The 24,794-nt window shown below is 35.4% G+C and overlaps 2 protein-coding genes across 2 annotated transcripts; both read right to left on the bottom strand.

Moving 5' to 3' along the window:
* Positions 1 to 430: 430 nt before the first annotated feature.
* On the bottom strand, positions 431 to 4,387 carry LOC308688034 (uncharacterized protein). The gene is made up of 5 exons (XM_081360866.1): positions 4,294 to 4,387; positions 3,811 to 4,194; positions 1,515 to 1,664; positions 1,242 to 1,279; positions 431 to 1,119 (listed from the first exon to the last, which is right to left on the bottom strand). Exons 2-5 carry the CDS (start codon positions 4,139 to 4,141, stop codon positions 1,015 to 1,017), a joined length of 624 nt encoding a protein of 207 aa, XP_081216992.1. The 5' UTR covers positions 4,142 to 4,194; positions 4,294 to 4,387; the 3' UTR covers positions 431 to 1,014.
* A 1,380-nt stretch (positions 4,388 to 5,767) lies between these two features.
* Positions 5,768 to 23,066, bottom strand: stim2a (tromal interaction molecule 2a). The gene is made up of 12 exons (XM_081362391.1): positions 22,334 to 23,066; positions 21,343 to 21,473; positions 19,728 to 19,842; positions 19,536 to 19,647; positions 18,265 to 18,380; positions 17,007 to 17,184; positions 15,830 to 16,007; positions 15,585 to 15,746; positions 15,294 to 15,394; positions 14,915 to 15,153; positions 9,249 to 9,432; positions 5,768 to 8,594 (listed from the first exon to the last, which is right to left on the bottom strand). The coding sequence occupies exons 1-12, from the start codon at positions 22,455 to 22,457 to the stop codon at positions 7,241 to 7,243; spliced, it is 2,994 nt and encodes a 997-aa protein (XP_081218517.1). The 5' UTR covers positions 22,458 to 23,066; the 3' UTR covers positions 5,768 to 7,240.
* Between the last annotated feature and the right edge of the window lie 1,728 nt (positions 23,067 to 24,794).

The raw sequence follows: 24,794 nt of genomic DNA, 5'->3' as shown, positions 1-24,794 counted from the left end.
TCTTAGTTCTTTTGAGAAATGAAAGAGCAGCATTTACTTGTATCATTTGTAATATTTTAATGCTTTTTTTTTTAATGACCACAGACAGTCAGGTCCTTGCTTTTTACAGTATAGTGTCCCCATCACTTTACTGGGGCATTAGGAACCATACAGACATGAGTTTTCCCAGGAGGTCTCCCATCCAGATACTGACCAGGCTCAACCCTGCTTAGCTTCAGTGGGCAACCAGTCTTGGGCTACAGCAGGGGTGCCCAATCCTGCTCCTGCCGATCGACTGTCCTGCACAGTTCATCTCCAACCCTAATCAAACACACCTGCCTTTACTTTTCAAGTGATCCTAAAGACCTTAATTGGTTGCTTCAAGTGTGTTTGATTAGGGTTGGAGATGAACTGTGCAGGACAGTCGATCGGCAGGAGCAGGATTGGGCACCCCTGAGCGACAGGGTAATATGACTGAGCATGAACAAATCATTGTCATCAAAATTAAAAATTACAACATGCAGGTCTATGCGTTTCTGTGTGAGAGAGGAGACAGCATGTGCATGATCTTTTTCCTTTGCATATATTTTCCTTTTCACTAACCAGCGTGACTTTTATTTAGCTTGAAGACCAAATGGTTTGTAATGGCACTCTTTTCATCCATTGTAAAAACAAGCCAGCTCAAACAGTAGACAGCGCATCAAAACAATATGAATATTAATTTTAACAATCATGATTACAGAATTGTTTCATGAAAAAAAATATATATATATATCACAAATAACACTAGATCTACCAGTCTAACAAGACCTAATTTGCACACAAGATGGCTACAATTACACAGTCAGGATTGCCTCTCAGATTGAACTGTACATACAACAGCAGATAGAAGCGCGTCAGATAATAACAACAGATTAATAACAACCAAAACCCTTTCAATTTGCAATAGCCCTGAGTAATGCCTGTTATATGATAGTAAATAGCAAGACTTTGTATTGCATCTTTGAGGATTACAACAGAATCCTCTTTGGCAGTTTATGTTCTTACTTCGGTGTAAGTACTAAAGTCTGAACCGTGCGGTCTCTTTGTCTTCAGCAGGGACAGCGTGTTCAATGATGCGTAACAAACTTCATGTTCTCGCTGGAAAATATCAACAACATTTAATATACAAAATACAAATTGTAGATGAAGAGTATTTCATTTGTTCAAAGTGAGAAATGTTTGATATGGGTTGTCAAGGATGTGCACGAGTAATGCAGTACCTCAAAAAAGCTATTCTCGGTCTGTGTTGCTGCAGAAACTACAAAAAATTAAAATAAGAGAACTTGATTCAGAAAATATAATCAGCATGACATTTAAAATACATTTCATTGTTCACAAAGATCAAAACTCAGCTGGAGAGCCAAAGGCATAACTGATTGTGATATTATACATGGTCCATTTTGTAACACTGATGATTCAAAGCAAATCTTGTGATGTCAAAAAAATCAAACATAGCTCTGGTGAAGGAAATGGGTTCAGGAGTGAATGATCACCTGTAGTTTTCCTCTGACAGAGGCAGTACACACTGATGGAGAAGAGAAGAACACACACGGGACACAGACTGAACAGCAGCGTCCAGCAGGGGTCTGATACAGGAAATGTGGAGGTGATGTTGAACGTCTTAGTGGGTGAAGACTTTGACTCTAAATGAAATTAAAGCAAAAGTAACTGCCAAAGTCATCACCTGCACATTTTTGAATACACATATACTTGAAAATATATAATATTATTTAAGGGTGTTGACACCTTGTTCTTTGTTGCTGTTGCTACCAAAAAATTGACATTCACTGATCTTGTGTATATATAACTAGTTCAGTCATCCTGATGGGGTCAGCCCTATGTTCCCACAGCCCTATGTTCCCACATTTCTAAGATTTTTTTTTTTTTTACGATTTGTCTAAACCCCAGTTACAGGTAGGTTTAGGGGTGGGGTCAGAGGTAGGCCATTTGTGGGAACATAGGGCTGTGGGAACATAGGCATGCTCCCATGCTGATTGCATCTTCAAGCAATCACACCATTACCACATGGCACAAGCTGATTGGCCTCTGCTGATCCTGCAGCCAATGAGATTGCTCACTCAACATTTACATAGTCTGGTTCATTGTTTGCTGTAAGCTAGTCCTGCAGTGCATTATCAGAGTTCCTATGAAACCCTCCACCTCCCCCAGCTCCACCTGCCTAGATCTGTCTATTCATGCAGCGGCATATCTTACACGCTCACGGCAATGTTTTTGTATCTATTGGCAGAGGTGCCGTTCGGTTCAAAGAATCAAACTAAATCAAATTTTAGTTCAGGGTTGATGATGCAAGACGCCATCCGAAGTAGCACGCACACTCCTTGCGCAGCACCAAATGAGCCAATAAGCATGTCCAGACGGGTTATTGTACCAAAGAACCGGTTCAAAATGAACGAATAATAAAAGAACCGACTCAAAAAGAACCAAATGAGCTGATTATAACTGTCAGAGTTAAAACATGACCGAAAAGCTGACTTTGTAACTCAGCCTGTAGGTTTGATTTGTTAATTTTGAACCAGTTCATTGGTTCAATAAATGGACTGGACATGCTTATTGGCTGTGAACCAACTCGACCGGTTACCTGCTAAAAAGAATGATTCATCCAAGAATCGAACATCATTAATTGCCAGTTGATATAGTCAATTAAATTATTTTTTTACTTTGATGAAACCAGTTAATTTAGATGTTGCCACATAAAACACACACACACACACACACACACACACACATACACACACACACACAAAAAAAACATATATTCCTGTGATTGTTCCTGTGTAAGCACATTTGTACTGCCTCACATTAATATACTAATTAATTATACCACCGTGCATTAAATGGATAGTTCACCCAAAAATGAAAATTCTGTTATCATTTACTCAACCTCAAGTTGTTCCAAACCTGTATGAATTTTGCTGAACACAAAAGAAGATATTTTGAAGAATATGGTTAAACCAAACAGTTTATGGTCTCTATTGACTTCCATAGTATGGGACTGAAATATCATGTAAGTCAACTGTTTGGTTACTGACATTCTTCAAAATATCGTCTTTTGTGTTCAGCAGAAGAAATAAATTCACACAGGTTTGGAACCACGGGCGAGGGCGAGTAAATGATGACAGAATTTTCATTTTTGGGTGAACTATCCCTTTAACTGTTCTGTGAAATGTGTCTTTTGATTTGAAACCATATACAGATAATCCATTCCTCTGTGTAGTGAAAAGCGAATCTTATTTTTTTAATTAAATTTATTCGCTGTTTATGGTCAAAATCATTCAGGAGCAAATGGGAAACTATCATTCTTAATTCATTTAAAAAATAAAGTATATTATGTGGAACATAGCTTACACTTTGTAAAACATCAGATTACAGTGACAGAAAGTTAACCCAATTTTAGAAGGAAATTCTAAATAAACAAATGTTCGTTGCTATTGAATTTTGATGTAAAATATTTTATCCACATTTTTGGTTTTCTGTGATATATTCTACATTGTTGTTGTTTCAAACTCTGCTAATTTGTAAGATTTTATATATATATATATTTATCTATACTGCTTGATGTTTTTTTTATTACATTGACATATAGAGATTTTCAAGAGTGATTAAAGTGATTTTTCTTCTATTTTGCGTGTTTCCAATTCCATGCAAAAATGTCCATTACAAATGATATTATCAGTATAACAATTTGACAGGTATAGAAAAATATGGCCTACAGTTTCGGCAAAGTTTACCAAAATTGACATTACCATAAAAGTAGAAATATTTTCTTACCCAAGACAGATAGATGAGTTCTTCTGTTTCCATACTGGTACTGTGAGCCTACACCATATACATTGTTTACTTTTCTTTCATCTTTTGCACAGTAATACATTCCCTCATCAGAGACACTGACATTCTCTATATGTAGATCATAGGAGTTACTGGAGGTACTGTTTTGCACAAAACTGAAACGTGGAAACGTCCCCTGGAACAAATTTGTAGAGTCTATTATCAGAGATGGTTGATGCTCATGTGAGCAGTTTCTCAACCAAATAATGTGAGATCCAAGAGGAATGACACAGTCACAGTAGAGAGTGATGCTGTCTCCTGCTTTAACTCTCATGTCCACTTCTGTCCCAAACACTCAACACAACTGGTGTTCACACAACAAAACACCTGCAAAAGCACATATCCGAATAAAAGATTATCGATCAAATCAATTCTACGTTATAAAGAGTGCAAAATAACATTTCAAAAACACTCAAATGGACTTACACACAAATATGACTGTAACTCTTGCTCGCTCCATCTCAGTGACTGATGAGATAAGAACGAGGGTCTTCAATGCGGATGTAGCCTGGCTGACTGTGATGGGAGGGATTCTTTTAAAAAGCTTTCATACACGTAGAAGTTGGGGACTTTTTCTTTTGGATTGAGGTTTTTATCAAATTCATTAATATTTGAATTATAGCATACATTGTTTCTAATCTGGTTGTAAACTCAAAGAAAGTTTGATATTGTAAAATTGTCAAAGTACACCTTCATTCTGATATAAAGTGATCATGTTTACCATTTTTACCAAGTATGTGGTGTTATTTTCAGCACATCACAGATCAATTGTGCCATACACTTAATGTCTAACCGGTGAATTGAATTGATGATATAACTGGCGACAAAATGTTGCGGTTTAACTGTCATTATAAAAGCCTTTAGAAGAAAATCAGAGGTATCACATTCAAGCAGGCCATAACAGGAAACCTATTGTCACATCCTGTTACATCGGTCGCATCTAACACCCTGCTGTGTACTTTATTCATACCTTTCTTCAAAAACGGTCATGTTTGTTTTTGGTTTATAAATGCCTCTAAATATTTTGTGTGTGTATTTTATAAGAATATATTTGCTTGTGACGTGTATTGCTGTGACAAAGCCTGAGAAGATGTAATTTTTCCCCAGACAGCATCTAACCACATATATTTCCTTTCCGGTTTATCATCTAAACAAATAAACGCAGTCACTGGTACAATATGATCATCTAAAGGTTATGGTTTTCCTGTTTCCACGTGTGAACAGTATCATCAAAACATACTGGAAACCCCCTTTTTGATAGCATCAAACATTTCTAAAATTAGAGAAAATTAGTGCTATTTCAGAGAAGTAACCATTATAAAACTGATTGTTATTCCTTGTGAGGTGCAAATTGTTGTAATTTCCTTCTGACTTTGGAATGTAATGTTTACTTTACTGAAATGAGGCAGCCTATGCGACCGACAAACGCAACCTTCGATATGAGACATGAGATATGAGAGAGTTTAAATCACATTGAAGATCAATGTGACCTAGAGAACTAGATTAGTCAGAATCATCTGACCAATATATAAACAACAAACCATAGTTGGTTTTTGTATACATGACATTTAGGTAAAGGTTCATGGCACTTAAAAAAAACCTGCTGAAATATGGTTTCATAACACTAAAAAAAAAGAAAATGCTACTTCAGTGGTTTCTCATTCAAAACAATACAGCAGTCATTAGACAAGTAAGAAATGCATTTAAAATGTAGATGTTGTCAAAAATTTCACACCCAAATTAGACCATATTAACATATTTGGAAACAAAAATAGGTCTTTGTGAATATCTTGTTTATTTTCTATTGTTTCAGATCTAATTGTTCAGTAATATCTATTCACATGCATTTGCTGTAATGAATCATGCGAATTTGGGCAAATCCAGACACCAATTTAGCTTCTGAAGCGTTTATTGTAGCAATCGGGTAATTTATGACTGTTTATAAATATCTGTACACTCCTGACTGCTGAAATGTACATTTCCAGCAAGGTTAAACATTTTGATTTACATTCATTTTAAATGTGGTTTATACTTTATATTTGCACAACAACATATAGAATGAAAAAGGGCAGGATCCCACAAATATTTGAAATATTTGAAAGTCAAATCTATGAAAGCTTGGTTCTGCCACAGAATAAACATTTTAAAAGATAATTGCGACTTTTTATCTCACAATTGCTAGTTTAATTAGCAATTCTGAGAATTGTGAGATACTGTATAAACTCGCAATTGTGTGTTATAAAGTCAGAATTGCGATATAAACTCACAATTGTGAGAAATAGGCTAAACTCGCAATTCAGACTTTTTTTCTCGCAATTGCAACTTAATATCTCACAATTCGGACTTTATAACTCACAATTGCGACTTTATATCACGCAATTCTCACAATTATGCAAGATGTTGTAAACTCAAAATTGTGAGGAAAAAAAGGCCGAATTGTGATATGAAAAGTCGCAATTACCGTTTTTATTTTTTATTCTGTGGCGGAAACAAGCTTCTATTAAAAAGGGACCGACACTTAAGAAAAATTTAAATACATAGGTCATAAAATCTGTGGACGGCCAAGGTCAAAAGTGTCAGTAAAGTCTGGAAAAGAACAAATATAAATACAAATATCATCCAAACTTTTTAACTTGAGTGATGAGAACTAGGAAAAATATTTTAAAATCGAATACAATTCTATTTGATACCTAACTCCAAATTAAGTTGGATTAAGTATGTCTGTATTAAATAGTTAAAGCTTCATTGGTATTAAATACAACACATTGGCACACACGTCAATTAATAATAGGCTTATCCTGTAGTAAATACAATATATTAACCTTTAGTAATTATTTGGGTTTGTTTTGTCTTCTGTTGTCTGCCTTAATTTTTTCCCTGAATTTCTATGCAAACAAGTAAATCAAATAAATAAGAATTAAGTTAACCATGTTGCGAATGTCTCTTCAATGCTACAATGATCTGTCAATATGCAAAAGTCTCATTAGTTCATCAGAGCAAGAATTATGCACCTCCATGTCATTGCAAGTTATTTCAAATGATGAACACAACCGCATGAAGAAATAAAGAAAAAATGTTCAATTATTATCTCATTCACACAGCTTCTGTAATATAGTATCACTGAATCCAAGCTGGAAAAGTGCAATTCTGCTCCTTTGTTTCACAAGATTGTATCCATTTAGCTGAGGGTCCATTAAAAATGCTAGGATTCAATTTCTTCCTGCATGCCAAATCTAAGAAAAACCTTTTGCAAGAAAATCCAAGGCCACTCCATTCAGCATGTTTAGCTTTGCTTATGTTACAGTTTCTAATGCAGATTTAGAAGAACCTCGGGCCTTTTAAAAGTGTCTAAATTCCTACTTGCTGTCGACATTTACGCGTCTTTATCTTTATCCTTTTTCTTCTTGAACAAATTCTTGAGCTTAGAAGACTTCTTGCCCTTGTCTTTACGCCCAGATTCCAAAGAAGACGAATTTGCCGATTGACCTTCATTTCCCAGAAGGCTTTGAGAAGAGCTAGACATCGAAGTTGCGTGACTGAGATCGCAAGAACTAGCCTCGAGAGGATTCTCGTAGGACATTTCTAGAATGCCGTCGTACACAAGCGTGTTAAGCGAATCTGAGGATGGTTTCCAGAGCATCAAGGAGCTCGCGGTGAGGTCAGGTGGACCAAACTGTCCTGGGTTTGTAACCACAAATTCCTCCTGTGATATCTTGCGCCTTGGAGACTCCACAGATAGACCCGCAGTCTCTCTATGTATTTTACCAATGGGAGTTTCCACAGAGCCGTCTAACTTGCGCTGTATCCGTTGTGTGTCCATCACAAACTCTTGCTCATCTCGAGAGAGTTTTTTTGAGGGAATTCCCATGCGGATATCCCTGTTCTCTTTAAAGGACTTGCTTCTCTCAAACTCTTCTCTTATCATGTTCCTTGAAGCAGTGTCCATGGCAATGTCTCTTACATGTAGTCTTTCGAAATCCGTGGACCCATCATATTCATCTTGCGGCATTATTCGTGAAAGGATGTCTTTGGAAAAATCGGTTTTGCCTAACAACTTAAATTTTTTTGAGCTTTCCACTGAACTGTCAAAAGTGGCATCAAAGGAATTTTCCCTAATTATTCTTCCTTGCTGGATGTTGGGTGGAAAGTCCAGGTTTTCTTTGTGTTTAATGGAAGTGTTCGTTAAGGCATCTGAATATCTAGTTCCACTTGTGGAATCTAAATCAAGCTCTGATTTTGGTATACCTCTAGAAATGCAATCCATATGATCTTTTCTGTCTCTGAGTGATCGCTGTCTTTGACTGTCCATGCCGATCGCTGCTGGGGACGTCTTTTCTGTAGAATAGTACCTCATTGTGGAATCTAAAGGCAGATCCCGGGGGAATTTCCTTGAATCAAAACCAGCTTCAGTTTCTCCTCTAGTCAGTTGTCTAGGAGTGTCCATGGAGGCCTCTAATTCTTCTATAGATGTCTTTCTTGACAGAGCATTGATGTCCAATTCCTCTCGCGATACTTTCCTTGAGGTGTTCACCATCAAAGACTCATCCATCTCGTCCTGTGAGAACTTGCGTGAGGGACTGTCCTCTTGTTCATCCAAAGAGATCCTTCTGGGCATTTTATCAGAGAAAATGTATTTTCTCCGAGAGGGGACATCAAGGCTGCTGTACATTCTGCTAATGGATGACCCCATTGACTCTGTAGACTCTGAGGATGTTTCCATGGACTCCCTGTCAGAGAGAGGGACACTTAGCAAATGTCTCCAAAAAAAATCAATTTTGTCATCATTTATAAAGTGACAGTAAATACTGTTAATGCTTTTTAAACTTCCTCATGAAATTTTTACAGTTTCCACAAAAATATTAAGCAGCACAACTGTTGTCAACATTGTTAATAAGAAATGCTTCTTGAGCACTAAATCAGCAAATCAAAATTATTTCTGATGGATCATGTGACACTGAAGACTGGAGTAATGCTGAAAGTTCAGCTTTGCCATCACAGGAATAAATGACATTTGATCAAAACTGTTATTTTAAATTGTAATAATATTTTTACAATATTACAGTTTACTATATTTTATTCAAATGCAGCCTTGGTGAGAATAAGAGCCTTCTTTCAAAAACATAAAAAATCTTACAAACCCCAAATGATTTTTTTAACATTGTATAAATTAACACAAATGCATTATGGTTAATTAACATTAACCTAGAGCAATAAATTCTTTAACATTTGTTTTGCATTGTTAGTTCACGATACCTTAATGCATTAGCTAATGTTAATGAATTGAATCTTATTGCAATGTGTTACTAATATTTTTAAGTATCTTTGAGCTGCTTATATCTATGCAATGCAAAAACAAAAGACAAGATGCCAGGCTGACATACTGTTTTACTAGTGTGGAGAATTTGATGTGCTCTTCTTCCTCATCTACATATCGGTGTAGTGGAGTTCGAATGGGAATCAGGAGGTCTGGGTCAGGTGATACGATGACCGGTGATGGCCCAATATGCCCAGATCGGCGAGAGCGGACCAGAGACCGCGGAGAACATTTCAGAGGTGAAACTGTGACTGAAAAGCATAACATGTGAATAATTAATGCCAGTTTAAAAAAAAATCCAACACTTAAATGTGTTGTAAACTGTTTTTTTCAATACCATGCATAAAATGTCCCTACTACACATTTTGTTAATCAAGATAATCTTCATAAATTAACACAACTTTTATGAATTTTGAAGTCTATATACAATCAGCAGAAGTAAAAAGCTATAGTTAGGCTATAAACAAATGACATCACAGCCGCAAGACTTCAACATCACCACTACTAAGTTTATGACAACTCTTTTAATCTATTTAAAATCTACAAGTTGGAAAGTTTGAGTTAAAGTAGTTTGCAAGTATTAACACAATGAGACTATAAAAGTAGACAGTTATTAGAATGTTATTTAAAGGTTCCAATGTAGTTATTACAACATTCTCCTAACCTTGTTTGTACTCAAAATATAACGTTCTCTGAACATTTATTTGTAATATTCTAAAAAGGTTCAAATGTCAAGTTTTCTTGTTGTTATTACAACAATGTAATTTAAAGGTTACAATAATGTCAGCAATATTCTCCTAACCTTATATTTACTCAAAAAATATCATTCTCTGAGTCTGATCGTTTATTTGTAATATTCTAAAAACGTTCAAATGGCCAGTTTTCTTAGCAATATTAGAACATTATTTAAAGGTTACAATAAAATTGTTAAAAATGTCCTTCCTCACAAAATAATGTGCTTTAATGTTTATTTGTAACATTTTATAACATGAACAGAACTTTTGAAGCATAACAAACAAGAGTTAACATAAAATTTCTGTCAGCTCAATTCTATCGGTAAATAAACTAATGGGAATTAATAAAATTTTACAATTAATTAATAACACTTACATTTATGCATTTATCCAAAGCCAGTTACAATATACAAAAGCAATTCGTCACAGCCAACAATATTCATAGTGTACAAATACAATGGCAGGTTTATTAGAAAGCTAGACTAGAAAAAAATCTAGACCAGAGGTGAAATGCAAAGAAAAATTGTGTGTGTGTGTGTGTGTGTGTGTGTGTGTGTGTGTGTGTGTGTGTGTGTGTGTGTGTGTGTGTGTGTGTGTGTGTGTACCTACTTAACTATATTTTGGGGACAAATTTGTACCCAGAAGTGACCAAAACCTGATAAAATCTCCAAAAACCACCCTTTAGAGACATCCTTATTTGTAAATCTTGTAGAAAAATAAAGTAATTAAAGTTTTTTTGCTGAAAGTTTTGTCTGATGGGTAGGTTAAGGTTTGGGGTCGGGTTAGGGTTAGTGTAAGGGGATTGAATATACAATTTGCACTGTATAAAAAACCATTACGTCTATGGAATGTCCCCATTTAGATAGCCAAGTAAACGTGTGTGTGTGTGAGATGTGTGATGTGGGATAGTTTACACAAACATTTAAATTCTATCATCATTTATTCATTTTCATGTCAATGCAAACTCATAAGACTTTTGTCTCATCTTTTCTCATCTTTGAAACATAAATGAAAATATTTTTAATGAAACGAGAGATTTCTGTACCTCCATTGCCAGTCCAGGCCCATTCAAAAAATATGGTAAACAGAAACTCAAATGTGCCTGCATGATGAGCGAGAACCTATGAGATGTGGTCAAGCAAGCGTGTTTCAGCTTCCGTTTACCATATTTGAAGCACTCTATGTGTGTGTGTCAATTACCTCTTCACAAGACTTGGATTAAACCACTTGATTCATTTTGGATACGTTTTACAATGGCTTTATCACTCTTTTGAATCTAAAGATAAAATTGAATTAAAAAATGTATTTTATATGTATTCAATGGATTTGAAACGACATGAGGGTGAGTGATTTTTGGGTGAACTATCCCTTTTACTGCTTGTAAAAGAGATGTATCTTCAGTTGCTTCTTGAAGGATGTGATTGTCTCAAAAGATGTTGGCAGCTCATTCCACCAGAGAGGGGCAAAGAAGGTGAATGCTCCGCCTGTAAAGTTAACAGACCAGTTCACTGTTATTATAAGATAAGCATGAGAGATTTTTAGTTTGGCTACTTCAGGCAACTGAACTTGAATCATATAAGGCACAAGAACACAAGAAAATATCAGGCTCAATGGAGTAATCAAAGTTCTTATGAAGGCTTACACAGAAAATGTACTGGTGATGGTGATGCATGAAAATGTTACACAGCAGACCGTGTTGTATAAACATCACTTTCCTCTCAGGTAAGGTTAATGCATTCAACCATGAAGGAAGCCATCTTCTCTTAGTTATTTGGATTAATGGAAAAATTAATAAAATGTTCTAATAGAGCTACTAGTCATGGGCAGTTTTACATATTTTTTAAATTTCGTTTTGAAAAAAATAACACTGCAAGTTATCAATAATTCATCATCATCAATGTAATTATTTCAAAAAGCCCAATCATAGTCAATAACGTGTTGCGTTTAAGCTGAAGCTAAAAATAAACATTAAACCGAGGCAATGTACAGAATAGCTAATGCCAGTGCACATAATAAACACACATGATGGACAAAGACAGAGTTGGCAGCCCTGGTATAAACATAATTTAAAACATTAAAATATACATTAAGACAACAAAATACTAGGTATGCACGATATATCGGGCACCATATCGGTATCGGCCGATATATGTTCATTTTTAATGCTATTGTTATCGGCCCGATAAGAAAATTTGGCCGATATATTAAGGCAGATAAACAATGGATTATTTCCTTCAGTTGATACACTTCAGATTCACCATGATGGTTTTAAATTGCTTGAAATATGATTGAAATCACTATACGGTTAAGTGCAACATGTAAATGCAGCGCAAATCTGTCATATAGGCTCCGTAAAATTATAATGAGAACAGAACTTTATAACTGAGTGCTTGGGACATGGCTTTTATTGGTCATGTTCTTGTAATCAGGCTCTCAAAAAATATATCATTTTGATTTATCAGCCAATATAACGGTTATCGGCCTTCAAATATAAAGAATTATCGGTATCGGCCAAAATTTTCACATCGGTGCATCCCTACAAAATACATAAACCTAATTTGATAATAATCAAAGAAAATCGTTAACTAAATAAATAATTTACTAAATAAAAACGTAACCAATTAATTTACACACTTACCTCAAGTGATTTCTGAAGCGAGGTTCAACCGTTCTTCCCGAACCGATCTTCACACGCATGCGCGCAAAAGTGGCTTGGCTTTTAAAGGGGTAGTTCTGAATAAACCACATTTGAAATATTCCATACTCATATTCCATCATGAATGAATACGCCCCTTACTGCTGATTGGCTACAAGTGTTTTTTGGTGCTCGGTCCGATCCGCTTTCAACACTGTTTACTGTTTACTGCACCTTTAAGAATCCCAACCCTATGCCATTTAATATATTAGTTATCTTTCTAATGTATTTTGAGAATGATTTACATCATTCACACATTAACACAAATTACATTATGTATGCAAGTTATTATGGGAGTGTTACTACAAAAAGGATGTTCTTTTAATATAGTGCACAGAACCTTAGTGATTTCATCATCATTCTAATGGGTAAAGGATGCTCCAAGAATGTTTGTTGTTCTAAGAACATTTTCTCTTAACATTACAAGAACATTCATCAAGTTCAAATAAAATCATAAAGAAGTTCCATGAACTTTATTCTAACAATGTTTTATGTAAACATTCTGAAAACATCCAGCAAATATTAATAACATCATAGAGATGTTCCAAGAATGTTTCTCTAAGAACGTTTTCTCTAAAGATTATGAGAACGTTCATCAAGTACAAATAACATTGTTAGGACGTTTTAAGAATTTGTTCTTTTTATGCTAACATTCTGAAACATTCAGCAAAAAGATGTTCCGAGAATGCTGCTTTAAGAATGTTTTCTTAATATTACGAGAACGTTCATCAAATAACTATGAAAGGACATTGCATGAACTTTGTAAAAAAAAACCTTTTATGTTAACATTATGAAAACATTCAGTAAATATGAATAACATTACAATTTTGTTCCAAAAATTTTGTTCTAAACATGTTTTCTCTCAATATTATATGAACGTTCATCAAGTACAAATATTGTAAGGATGTTCCATAAACTATGTTCTCACAATGTTTTAATATAACATTATGAAAACATTCATCAAGTAAAAATAACATCATTAGGACGTTCCATGAACGTTGTTCTAGTAACGTTTTCTCTCAGCATTACTAGAATATTTATAATGTTATACAAATATTTTTAAAGAACTTTTGTTCTAACATTTACACAACCTTAACAAAACGTTTAAGGGAACGTGTGGGAACGTTATGTTGTAGAATAAAATGTGAAAATATCTATCTTATGTTAACCACAGACATTCAACCAAAATCCCATTCGTCGACGGGACGACGGAACAGTGTGCCTTTTTTACCCAGTCAGAAAACAGTGAATACTTTTTATTAGTGCTGCAAATCAATTAAAAAAATTTAACAAATCAATCACACATTTTTCTGTAATTAATTGCGATTAATCGCACCTAACATTAAAGTTTTTATATTTTTTTATACTGTAATCATTTCACATTTAATCTCCAAATTAATGTAGAAACAACATAAAGACAGTAGCCTATATTTTAAATATTTGTTTAATGGCATCTTTATGAAAGAAGGCCAGTATCACAGATACCAATACAGCTACTGATGTCTCTATGAAATTGATTTTTTTTCTCAATTTTAGCCATTAATTATAAAAAAATATAACAACTTTTAATTTGTGAACTTAAAACAATCTTTACATAAACCCATTAAAATAAATGCCACTTTTACCTCTGCCTTTCAATATGCAGTATCAGGGCTCAATTATTTCCATTGGCCAAGTCAAACCAGTTCAGATTTTACTTGCCCTGTCAAAATCCTTATTAAAGCTACAAAAGATATTCAGTCAAGAGCAGTGAGTGCTTTTCTCTTTTTCTTTGTTCTTTGATTATCCTTAATGACAAACAGCGGCAGGTTTATTAGGCTGGTGTCACTTTAAGATCTGACACACATGACCTAGATCCCAACTCTTAACATTCATTTAAGACTACATTTAACTTATTTAAGACTGTGCTTGCGAGGATACTTGACAAAACTTTCATTTTGCCATAATTTTGTGTGTTTTCGTCCGTTCAAGCACTGTCTGTGCTCACGAGTCGTGTGTGTGTCACATCCAGGAGATTACTGGAGCCAGTACTGCACTGCGTTCTCTTTTGTGTCTTATCGCGTTTGAATGGATTAAAAGAATTTACGTGAATAAGAGCATGATCATATAATGTAACGCTAACCAAATGATAAAGGGAAAAACTTGCGTTAAATATTTTTTACGCGTCAACCTGAAAAAACGTGCGTTAACGAGTTAATTTTGACAGCCCTACTTTTTATATGTTTGATTGGCTCTGCTTAATGGATATAAAAACAGAAGAACGAAAACACATTCAACTAGTAAAGAAGAAAGAAAAGTACCAACCAGGAATCTGTGGTATAATCTGTGGCATTTCTTCCTCCATGTCCTCCACTGAAACAGGCACTTGATAGGACTGTATTGCAGCCCGGGGCATTAGCATCCAGTTGGGGTCTGGGTAGAGTGTAGCGGTGAGATTGGATAGGCCTGGATTTTTCATCAAAGGAAAACCACACAAGCTCTCAATCTGCTGCCACCGGTGCAGACGCTCCCGAAGGCAAGCGGTGACGTCTGCTAGTGCGTTCCTTTAACAAAATACAAATGCAGGTCAATGTAAGTACTCATGATTTAAACATTAGCACCAAAACTGTTTGGATCCACATTGAAAACAGTATGAATTTCACTGTATTATTTATTCAGTTTTACATGAGAATAAACAAATTACTTGGCCTCAAGAATTCTCTGATCCACTTGATCCAGTGAGGAGCTGTGTGCAACATGTAGTGTACCCAACAACGAACTCCTTTTTTTCTTGATCTTCTCAGCCTGTGCCAAAATACAGAGTGATTAAATAAGTTCATGCAAGACGCTCCACAGCCCTCTCATTAGTTATACAGATTCCATCCATTAACTCAAAAGGCAAAACAATTGAAACCTGAAAACATGATTCACTCTGTATTTGATTCCAAGCATGGGAATGGGTTTGAAACGGGTGACTCATTCATCTCTAAAATACCTCATCTTTAGCCGTGACTAGTTGTTGTTCTGCACTTTGCTTCTTGATGTTGTAGTACTGGACCTCCACCTCATAGGTGAGCTGAAGCCACAGCTGCAAATTTTCAGGAACTGCCCAGAGGGACTGCATGTCTTTCTCTGCCCTCTTCAATGCATCACGTACCTGTACCAAGAGCACAGAGAACCATGGTGTAGTGGAGTCTTCTTGTTGGGAGATGTTTTACAGGGAGAACCGCAGATGTTTACCTGTTCAAGCTCTTCCTCTGCATACCGAAGACGGCTGAGTTCACTCACTGCTCCATCTCGGAGTCTGTGCAGGCGGTTGGCCTCATCCTGAGCACCTTGAATCTCGTCCCTCATCTTTTCTTCTAAATTCTTTTTCTCTACCGCCACAGTGCGCTTCTCTTCCTGGGCCTTTTCCAACCTTACAAAAACATAAATGCAGTGTTTGTTCTATAAGAAGCTGAAAAATATGCTCTTCCATCATTGTCACCCCCCTCTTGTATGTTTTGATGGGAAGTCTAATTTTAGTGACTTGGTTACTTCTGATGTAAATAGCCTGGTTTAAAAAGTAATTATATAAAAACTAATGATTATATTTTTATTTAGGATAGTTATGTATGTGTTAAAGTTTAATGAGGTCATACAATTGAGACCCTCATTGTTTTAGTGCCAGTTAAGTTTTACTATATTCCTATATTTTCAACTGTCTCAAGTTTGTTGATCACATATACATTCATTTTTATGCCTTGCAAACTTTTGATTTGTTGTGACGTATTGAACATTGTTGTTGCAAATTTTTCTGATTTAAATATTGTGAAAATTAAATATTGAAATAAATCATTTTTAGGTAATTATTCATATATAATTGTATTTATAGCTGTCATTGACATCATAGCTGTCACTTTTTTATTTTTTTATAGAACACAATGTTTATTGAACAGTATAAATATATTTCTGACATTTAAATTGATAGTTCGCTCAAAAATGAAGATTCTGTCATCATTTACTCACCCTCAATTGTTACAAACCTGTATGAATTTCTTTCTTCTGCTGAACATAAAAGAAGATATTTTGAAGAATATGGGTAACCAAACAGTTTATGGACCCCAATGACTTCCATTGTATAGAAAAAAATACTATTGAAGTCAATGGGGCCCATCAAATACTTGGTTACCAATATTCTTCAAAATATGTTCTTTTGTGTTCAGCAGAAGACAGAAATTCATATAGGTTTGTAACATCTTGAGGGTGAGTAAATTATGACAGACTTTTCATTTTTGGGTGAACTATACCTTTAAATATTGCTTATATTATATGGATTGTTGGATCAGGTCCGAATCAAACAAGTTTATTTATTTTGGTGAATAAACCTGATTGCAATCGATTTTGAATGTGGAGGTTGTGAAGAAGGTGTACTCACTGCCCCTGTAAGTCTCTGAGGCTTTGTTCAGCTCTCTGCAAGCTTTCCAGGTCCTTCATCATCTTTGAAATATGAACCTTAGATATCTTATTCTGTACTCGTGCAAACCAGCATCCACCAATCCCCATCACTATTGACACTATCAGGAGCAGGTCTTTCAACCAGTTGTGTGGAGGTCCTGGAGCAAATGTACACAGGGATATTAGTCAGACAGCCAATGAAACATTATGTGACGTGACATCTGAGTGTTTATTTTGCATGCTGACTTGATATCTGCTGAATATATTTTACAGTGTGAGAGAGAAATTTGTTGCGTTCTCAACAGGCGTGCATGGATATTTGATTTTGCATTAGAATTCATAATAGTTATTTAAAGGAGAACTCCGGTCAATTTTAACATTGAGCTCATTTTTTGTAAATTTGGAGTGCTGTCAATACAGAGAACAACGACAAAAATCGGTGTTGCCTACACCGAGTTATTCTATTTTAAAAATTTGCACCATGTTGACTTCAATGGGGCAAGTTTCAAACCTGCTTTTAGCCTCTTAACATCTTTGATGTGTCATTACAAGTGCCCAGCTAATGTGAGTGATTCCTTCGGAGTGATCACGGGTGAATCTGACTGCAGTAGATGTGAAAGATATGAATAAAAATGATGTTATTTCAGCCAGCGCACATACCTGTATTTTCTTCCTGTTTTCAGTTCGAAGTCCATAGTAATCGATTGTCGAGTTTGCGCGTGATCATAGGTAACCTATGCGTGTGAACTCGACAATCGATTACTATGGACTTCGACCAAAAACAGGATGTAAATACAGGTATGAGCGCTGGCTTAAATAACATAATTTTTATTAATATCTTTCACATCTACTGCAGTCAGATTCACCCGTGATCACTCTGAAGGAATCACTCACATTGGCTGGACACTTGTAATGACGTATCAAGGATGTTAAGAGGCTAAAAGCAGGTTTAAAACTTGCCCCATTGAAGTCATCAGGGTGCAAATTTTAAAAAGATGATAACATGGTGTAGGCAACACCGATTTTTGTCGTTGTTCTCTGTATTGACAGTACTCCAAATTTACAAAAAAATGAGCTCAATGTTAAAATTGACCGGAGTTCTCCTTTAATGATCTTATTGGCAATTGCCACTGGACTGCAACTGTTTCGTACAATAGCTTAGGTTTTTCAAGAAACTGAAAAAACACAGAGTTTGATACAAAAATCATTACATTAACATATATGAAGTGTATACATACGTGTAGGTGGGCCAAACAGCACTACATCCAGCGCTTTGAGCTTGAGTTTTTGTTTGTGTTGCTGGTCCTGGATCTTCAGAAAAACGCTCATAAAGGATGGCTCATTGGAAGCAATCCTGTTAATCAATAAGATGAACTAAATACACAACCGGTCAAAAGTTTGGGGTCAGTAAGATTTTTAAAAATAAATTAATACTTTAATTCAGCAAGGATGCTTCACTAGTGACAGTAAAGACATCTATAATGGTACAAAAGGTTTTTATTTCAAATAAATTAAAAGGTTCTTTTGAACTTTATAATCTTAGTATATAGTATAATAATATGAAATGCTTCTTGAGCACCAAATCAGCATATTAGAATGATTTCTGAAGGATCATGTGATTTTTGATCAAATAATTGCAGCCTAAGGAGCATAAGAGACTTCTTTCAAAAGCATTAAAAAATATTACCAGCCCAAACTTTTGAACGATAGTGTATTTTCAATGCAATCACATTTATTTAACACATTTACAAAATTTTACTTTACAACAGTTTCATTCTGTCCTGTGTGCCTTCTGGTGCTGTTAAAATATCTATATTTGAGTTTTTTGTAACTAAAATCATTATCACTGTCAATTTATAATGCCTTTTAAGTTTTTAATGTTGAGTGCTTTGGTTTAGGGTAAAGGTGGGATTAGAGCCTCTAAATGATCTATATATGTAATTTATTTGTATTCTATTGATAATATAAATAGAATAAAAAAGGATTAGTAAAGATTTTTACATTTCTAAAGCTGTGCATTTACATTTTAGATGCATTCAGAACATCAGTCATATAGTTTCAATATATATCCAAACTTTTTTTTGAAAACATTACAGGTGAAACTCGAAAAATTAGAATATCGTGCAAATGTGTGTGTATTTCAGTAACTCCAATTAAAAGGTGAAACTAATATATTTAGTATATATAACTATATACATATGCATGATAATACTTTTCAGAGGGCCGACATTTCTGTATTTAAAATCCTTTTTTTTTATTAATTTCATGTAATATTCTATTTTCTGAGATTTTGAATTTGGGGTTTTCATAAGCTGTAAGCTATAATCATCAAAATTATAACTTTTGCATGATATTCTAATTTTTCAAGTTTCACCTGTATGTCCAAATACCTATGATAACTTTTGAAATCAGGCTGATATGAGAGGGCACTTGCCAAAATAGACGAACAAATTTAGAAATTATTCTAAAGTGTTTTTATTTTATTTGGTTCAGTCTTAATTTGTCTCACCTGGGCAAGGTGTTTCCACTGACACGCAGCTCTCTGAAGCCCTTTTCATACTGAGGCAACTCAACAAACTCTCTTAGCCACCTCAAGACATCCTCCTGAGTCCAGTTATGAACTGACAGAAAGAAAGAAAGAAAGCAGTAAAAAAAAGAGCCAAAAGAGAAACAACACAATCATGGATGGAGACCATCTTACCCTCAGAAGATTTCCAGCCCTTCCAAAGCTCCTCCAACGTGATATGCTGGTCCTCTTGATGGAGTTTACTGTGCTTGTTTGCCTGTTGTTGCTGCTGCATATCTTCTATGATAAACTACAATAAGAAGAGATGCAGATGCAAAAGAGAAGCCGATTTAAATAAAATTCTGCACACCAGAAAACCACTCTACACAAATTCTACAAATGCAGTCTCGCCACACATAAAACAACAGCTGAGTAAACATTCAAGATCAAAAGAGCTCAAGTGTCTGTGAATGCGTCTTGGAATCTGTCTCTGCTGTAATCAGATGCACCACGTGATCCCAGGCTTCTTCGCTGCTTCGATCCACCTAAACCTTTTCTATAGCAACAAGGAAAAGAAACCCAATGCCAGAAACATGGACACACTTCAGGACATTACTTAGTAACTCATCCTCCTCTGCTATGTTCTCCCAATGCCAAGCCTGAACAGTTTGTCTTAGGTGTTGGATGGAAACATGTGTTTCTAAATTGACCAACAGGCTTGGGGGAGGAACTCAGGTCCGGGTGCTTTGGAATAACACTCTAGCACTTACGCAAACATCACACAAACATACCAAAATTTAAAGCTGATCTTGTTAGTCTGAGTGTGAGTTTAGAATGTTCACATCCTCAGACTTGACAACTACTACATTTGCGCCACTCGACCATCTGTTCGAATGAGCAGCAAAAAATTTGATTAAAGAGACAAAGAAAATTAAGTCCTCAGTTGTGGAATATCTGAAATATATATTTAAGGGAAATTTTAAAAGTGTGGCTTCAACTAGGGCTGCATGATTTGGGGAAAAAAATCTAAATGCGATTTTGAGATTATGACGGAAATATATTACAGGTTTTGCTGTGCTTGTTTGTAAGGCTGATCAAAACTTTTAATTATTAAATCAAATATTTTATTATTTTATCATTAAATATATATAAATTCCTAAATTAAAGCAAAATAAGAAACAGTACTCTTGCAATATTTCACTGTAAAATAGAAACATAATGTGATAATTACGATAATAATTTTATTTTGTATTACACAAACCTAAAAATGCTGGGTTGTTTCAACCTATGTTTAGGTCAAATATGGACAAACCTAATCATTGAGTTTAAAAAATTAATAAAAAACAATGTAAACCAACGGTTGGTTTTGTTCATATGTGACCCAAACACGGGTTGAAACAACCCAGAGTGCACCTGTAAAATTAAAATACTAATATTTATGACTGTCTTATTTTTTCAAATCACACTTCAATTAAACATGCAGCAGATATATTTATTTAATTTAGTAGCTCATTTGATAAACGCACTTAACCATACTGTGATTTCAGTTTTATTTCAATTTAATCGTGCAGCCCTTGTTTAAAGGCTTGAAAAGGTCTTGGAAATTCTATAGATTTTTACAATTATTTTAAATAAATAAAAAATTTCTTCTTATGATCGGCTATAGAACATTTCATCAGCTAGAAACTGCTCTTTCGTTATCCACTTGACTGCAAATTTCAGGGAAACTGATTGTCCAGAACTTGTGGAAACCCTGCAGGATTTACATTAGGGTGTGAGGAAACTTGTGACATCTGTGACTGTTGATTACCTCGACGCTCTCCTCCACCTCAATGCCTCCATCCTGATCGTCATCCATCTCTCTGTGGATGTGTTGAAGAGCCTCCAGACTGAAGCGGTCAGCCTCCGTCACACATGGAGGGCTCACTTGCAGACATGGATCTGTGGTCAAAGGAGGACAGAGGAGTTAAGCAATCCAATAAACACTTGCAATGTCAACATGTTATTAAGAGGCATCATTATCTTTTCCCACAGGAAAGAAACGTCAACAATGACAACAACATCTCTTTCATATCTCTGTTGTTTCTCCAAAACAGTAATGAGATTAAACAGAGAGCAAATTTTTTAGAATTTTTTACCATGTCCCAAATGGGTTCATATTTGCCAAATCAGATTTCAGTATGACTTCTGTCAACAACGTCTTCCATTACAAAATTATCTGACCACACCTTAATTTTTTAGTTCAATACTTTGACTGTGTAAATTGTCTAATGTGCCCATTTCTAATCCCCCTATGAATTAAAAATACTCAAATGATTGTCATTATGGTAACATTTGAAAAAACAAAAACATTTTTTTTTACCATAGCAATTATACCAAGTGAAGCATTATAAAATAGTTGCATATTATTTAATGTTAATATTCTATTACTCAGTGAAATCTCCCAAAAGAGACAGACTTAGAACATAATAGCCCGGTTTCACAGACAGGGCTTAGATTAAACCAGCATTTCTATATACATGCCCTAGAAAAAAACATTACTGGTGTGCATCTTGAGACAAAACAATGTATATTTTAAGATATGTCAGTGCAAGTAGCTTTCATTTAAAACAGGTCAAACATGCATTTTAGTCTAAGACTAGCTTAAACCTTGTCTGTGAAACCAGATATGCGATTATTTTCTATACCTGAACTTTTGATATTATTTCTGCTGTAAATAATCACATAATGCAGGGAGCATTCTGAGGCTTAGCAAAAATGAACTTTATGAATATTAACATCATCTGGTCGTGCACACGTGCCTGTTGAGGTCACAGTTGTGTCCCTGTACAGTCCAGTGTGCTGCTGCTGCTGCTCATCGCTGGAACAGACGCAGATGATCAGCCCGCGCAGCACGAGCAGGACGGTGAGGCAGAACTTCTGCATCGCAGGCTTCAAGTGCCACTTACTGTCTGTGATTTAAAAAACACATGTGCGTCCAAATGTAACGTTACGTGATAGTGATGCTATAAACAGCTCCAGCTCCAGCTCCAAGAAAAGGTATCGTCCGCCGGTTAGAAAAGCGACAGTGCGGGCATTTAAACAAATAAAAATAATAATAATCACACACAGAAAAACGAAAAACTGTTCAAAATGTTTGTTTACAACTCCAAAGAATGAGTCACAACGTTTAAAAAGGTAGATACATCCCAACATCTGTTTTTGTCAATGGCGTTTTGTTGTTACATTCCAAAGAAATGGCGGAACAAAGTAAACAGATTAATATAACATGTCTTTGAAACACTTGATTCTAAAGAAAGAACGTTCCACTTTTAAAATACGGCGTTGGAATGAAAATACGGTGACCAAGAATAGAAGTCCTTCTGAAAGTCAGGTTCCTGAATATGAATAAAGTTCCGAAAGTACTTCTCTATGGAAACGTTTGGAGATAATGCGTGTCCATAAAAGTGTTCCAGTTACTAAATGTCACAAACTTTGTAAGCTCGTATTTAGCATGCGTCTGCTCTTCCAAAGCCAACCGCGAATTTAGTTACTAATCCTTAAACGGCGTCTGACTCATGAATATTAATTAGATTGCGTGGCGCTTGCCAAGTAAACTGGTTTGCTGAGGTAGACTTGGAATATGAATATCAATTGGTTTACGTAACTGGGGCGCTCCAAGAATATTACCAAGAAAACTATTGGTGTTATTCTATAACTATAACTATTGTGTTCTAATTTTTTTGTGCCATATTGTAAACTGAATGTTCAAATAAAGCATAAAAAAGAAACGGCTTAATGATGTGCGTTTAAAGCTAAAAAAAAAATTTAATTCACAACAACAACAAAAAATGTGCTTGAATACACCGAACAATCGTGTAATTTGTGAATAATTTCATAATAAATAATTAGTTGGAATTAAAATTAAAAAAGACGTTGTGACTACTTTGCTATATTTTATTGTAATCTATATAGGCCTACCATTTATTTATTTATGGTCCAATGTTGTTTTGGACCCTACTGACTCCCATTTGAATTAACAAAAAAAGATGAAATATTTCAACTTGGGGGATAACCATCTCTTTAAAGAAATCACTTGGAAAAAAATGTCATTACTGCAATAGCAACTCTACACCCAACTCTAGAATTATGAAATTACAGTTAGACAATATTAACCAATCTTAATTAATAACCATTCATCAAGGGCATTAAATTTGGAGGGATTTAATAAAACAAACCCTACACATTTACTCTCTCATATAGGTCCAGTACACACTTAATATTGGTCTCTGAATTAAAATTAGAGCCCTATCAGATGGTTGAAGACTCATACACTCAGAAACAGCAACAGAGAGAAAGCTTCAGGTTACATCTCAACAACCCCATATGGTCTAAAAATAAAACTGGGGCATGAGCGAGTGGATGCCAAGCAGCGGGGGAAACATTTGGCACTTAAAGCATGCACAAGTGACAGGTGTCTCTCATTGTAATTCAGGGCAAACTCACTTCAAAGTGAATGAGAGAAACATCATCTCATTTCTGCCCCTGGTGGCCAGCATAGATGTCATCAATCTATTATGTAAAGAAAACATTTTTTGATTTGATTCTCATATGCTGTACCATTTGGCACACAAATTGTTGCTTTTAAAATATGGGTTTGGTTGTATGCGTGTAATAAGCTAACAATTTTTGTTGAGGAGAACAGTTTGAGTAGCGTCCAGTTTCTTGAAACCTCTGAGCTGCTGTGCGTCCTTTATGGTGCTGATGTTTCTGTCCCAACGGTTAGTGTTTGGAGATGAATAAATGGGATTAAGATTCCATTACTGCAGAATCCCTGATAACCAGTTAAGAGGTTTCAGAGGTACTTTAATTATCATTTTAAGAGTCTTAGCAGTAATGAGGGCGAATTTGCTGTTGGCACACCACAATGTAAGTCAATCCACTTCCCTACTGTAAAGACTTGCATCTCAATTTATATTGCGACCAATGAGAATGGTAAACAGTGGGTATGTTCGGAATGGTATACCACCATACTACTATTACAGTGTTTTCAGCGCTGCTGCTAAGCAGCACTGCATGACTAAACCAAGGATTCTCCCCACAGCAAAAAGCAATTCTGTAGGACAGTGGTACCTAACCCTGGTCCCGGAGTACCCCACATTTCGGATATCTCTCTTATCTGACACACGAATCTAAGGTCTTAAAGGGATAGTTCACCCAAAAATGAAAATTCTGTCAGTAATTACTCACCCTCATGTTGTTCCAACCCCGTAAGACCTTCGT

The sequence above is a fragment of the Scardinius erythrophthalmus genome (assembly GCF_964197995.2).
Source record: "Scardinius erythrophthalmus genome assembly, chromosome: 3".
Classification (NCBI taxonomy): domain Eukaryota; kingdom Metazoa; phylum Chordata; class Actinopteri; order Cypriniformes; family Leuciscidae; genus Scardinius; species Scardinius erythrophthalmus.
Note: the sequence above shows the minus strand (reverse complement) of the source record. Positions and strands in the feature narration are given on the sequence as shown.

Coding starts and splice junctions, on each gene's coding strand:
- LOC308688034 (XM_081360866.1), bottom strand. CDS start 4,141: ATGAGAGTTAAAGCAGGAGACAGCATCACTCTCTACTGTGACTGTGTC. Junction 1,280..1,514: donor CTGTCAGAGGAAAACTACAG/GTGATCATTCAC, acceptor AATTTTTTGTAG/TTTCTGCAGCAACACAGACC. Junction 1,120..1,241: donor CCGAGAATAGCTTTTTTGAG/GTACTGCATTAC, acceptor GATATTTTCCAG/CGAGAACATGAAGTTTGTTA.
- stim2a (XM_081362391.1), bottom strand. CDS start 22,457: ATGCAGAAGTTCTGCCTCACCGTCCTGCTCGTGCTGCGCGGGCTGATC. Junction 18,381..19,535: donor AGTGGAAACACCTTGCCCAG/GTGAGACAAATT, acceptor ATTGATTAACAG/GATTGCTTCCAATGAGCCAT. Junction 16,008..17,006: donor CTCAGAGACTTACAGGGGCA/GTGAGTACACCT, acceptor TGTTTTTGTAAG/GTTGGAAAAGGCCCAGGAAG.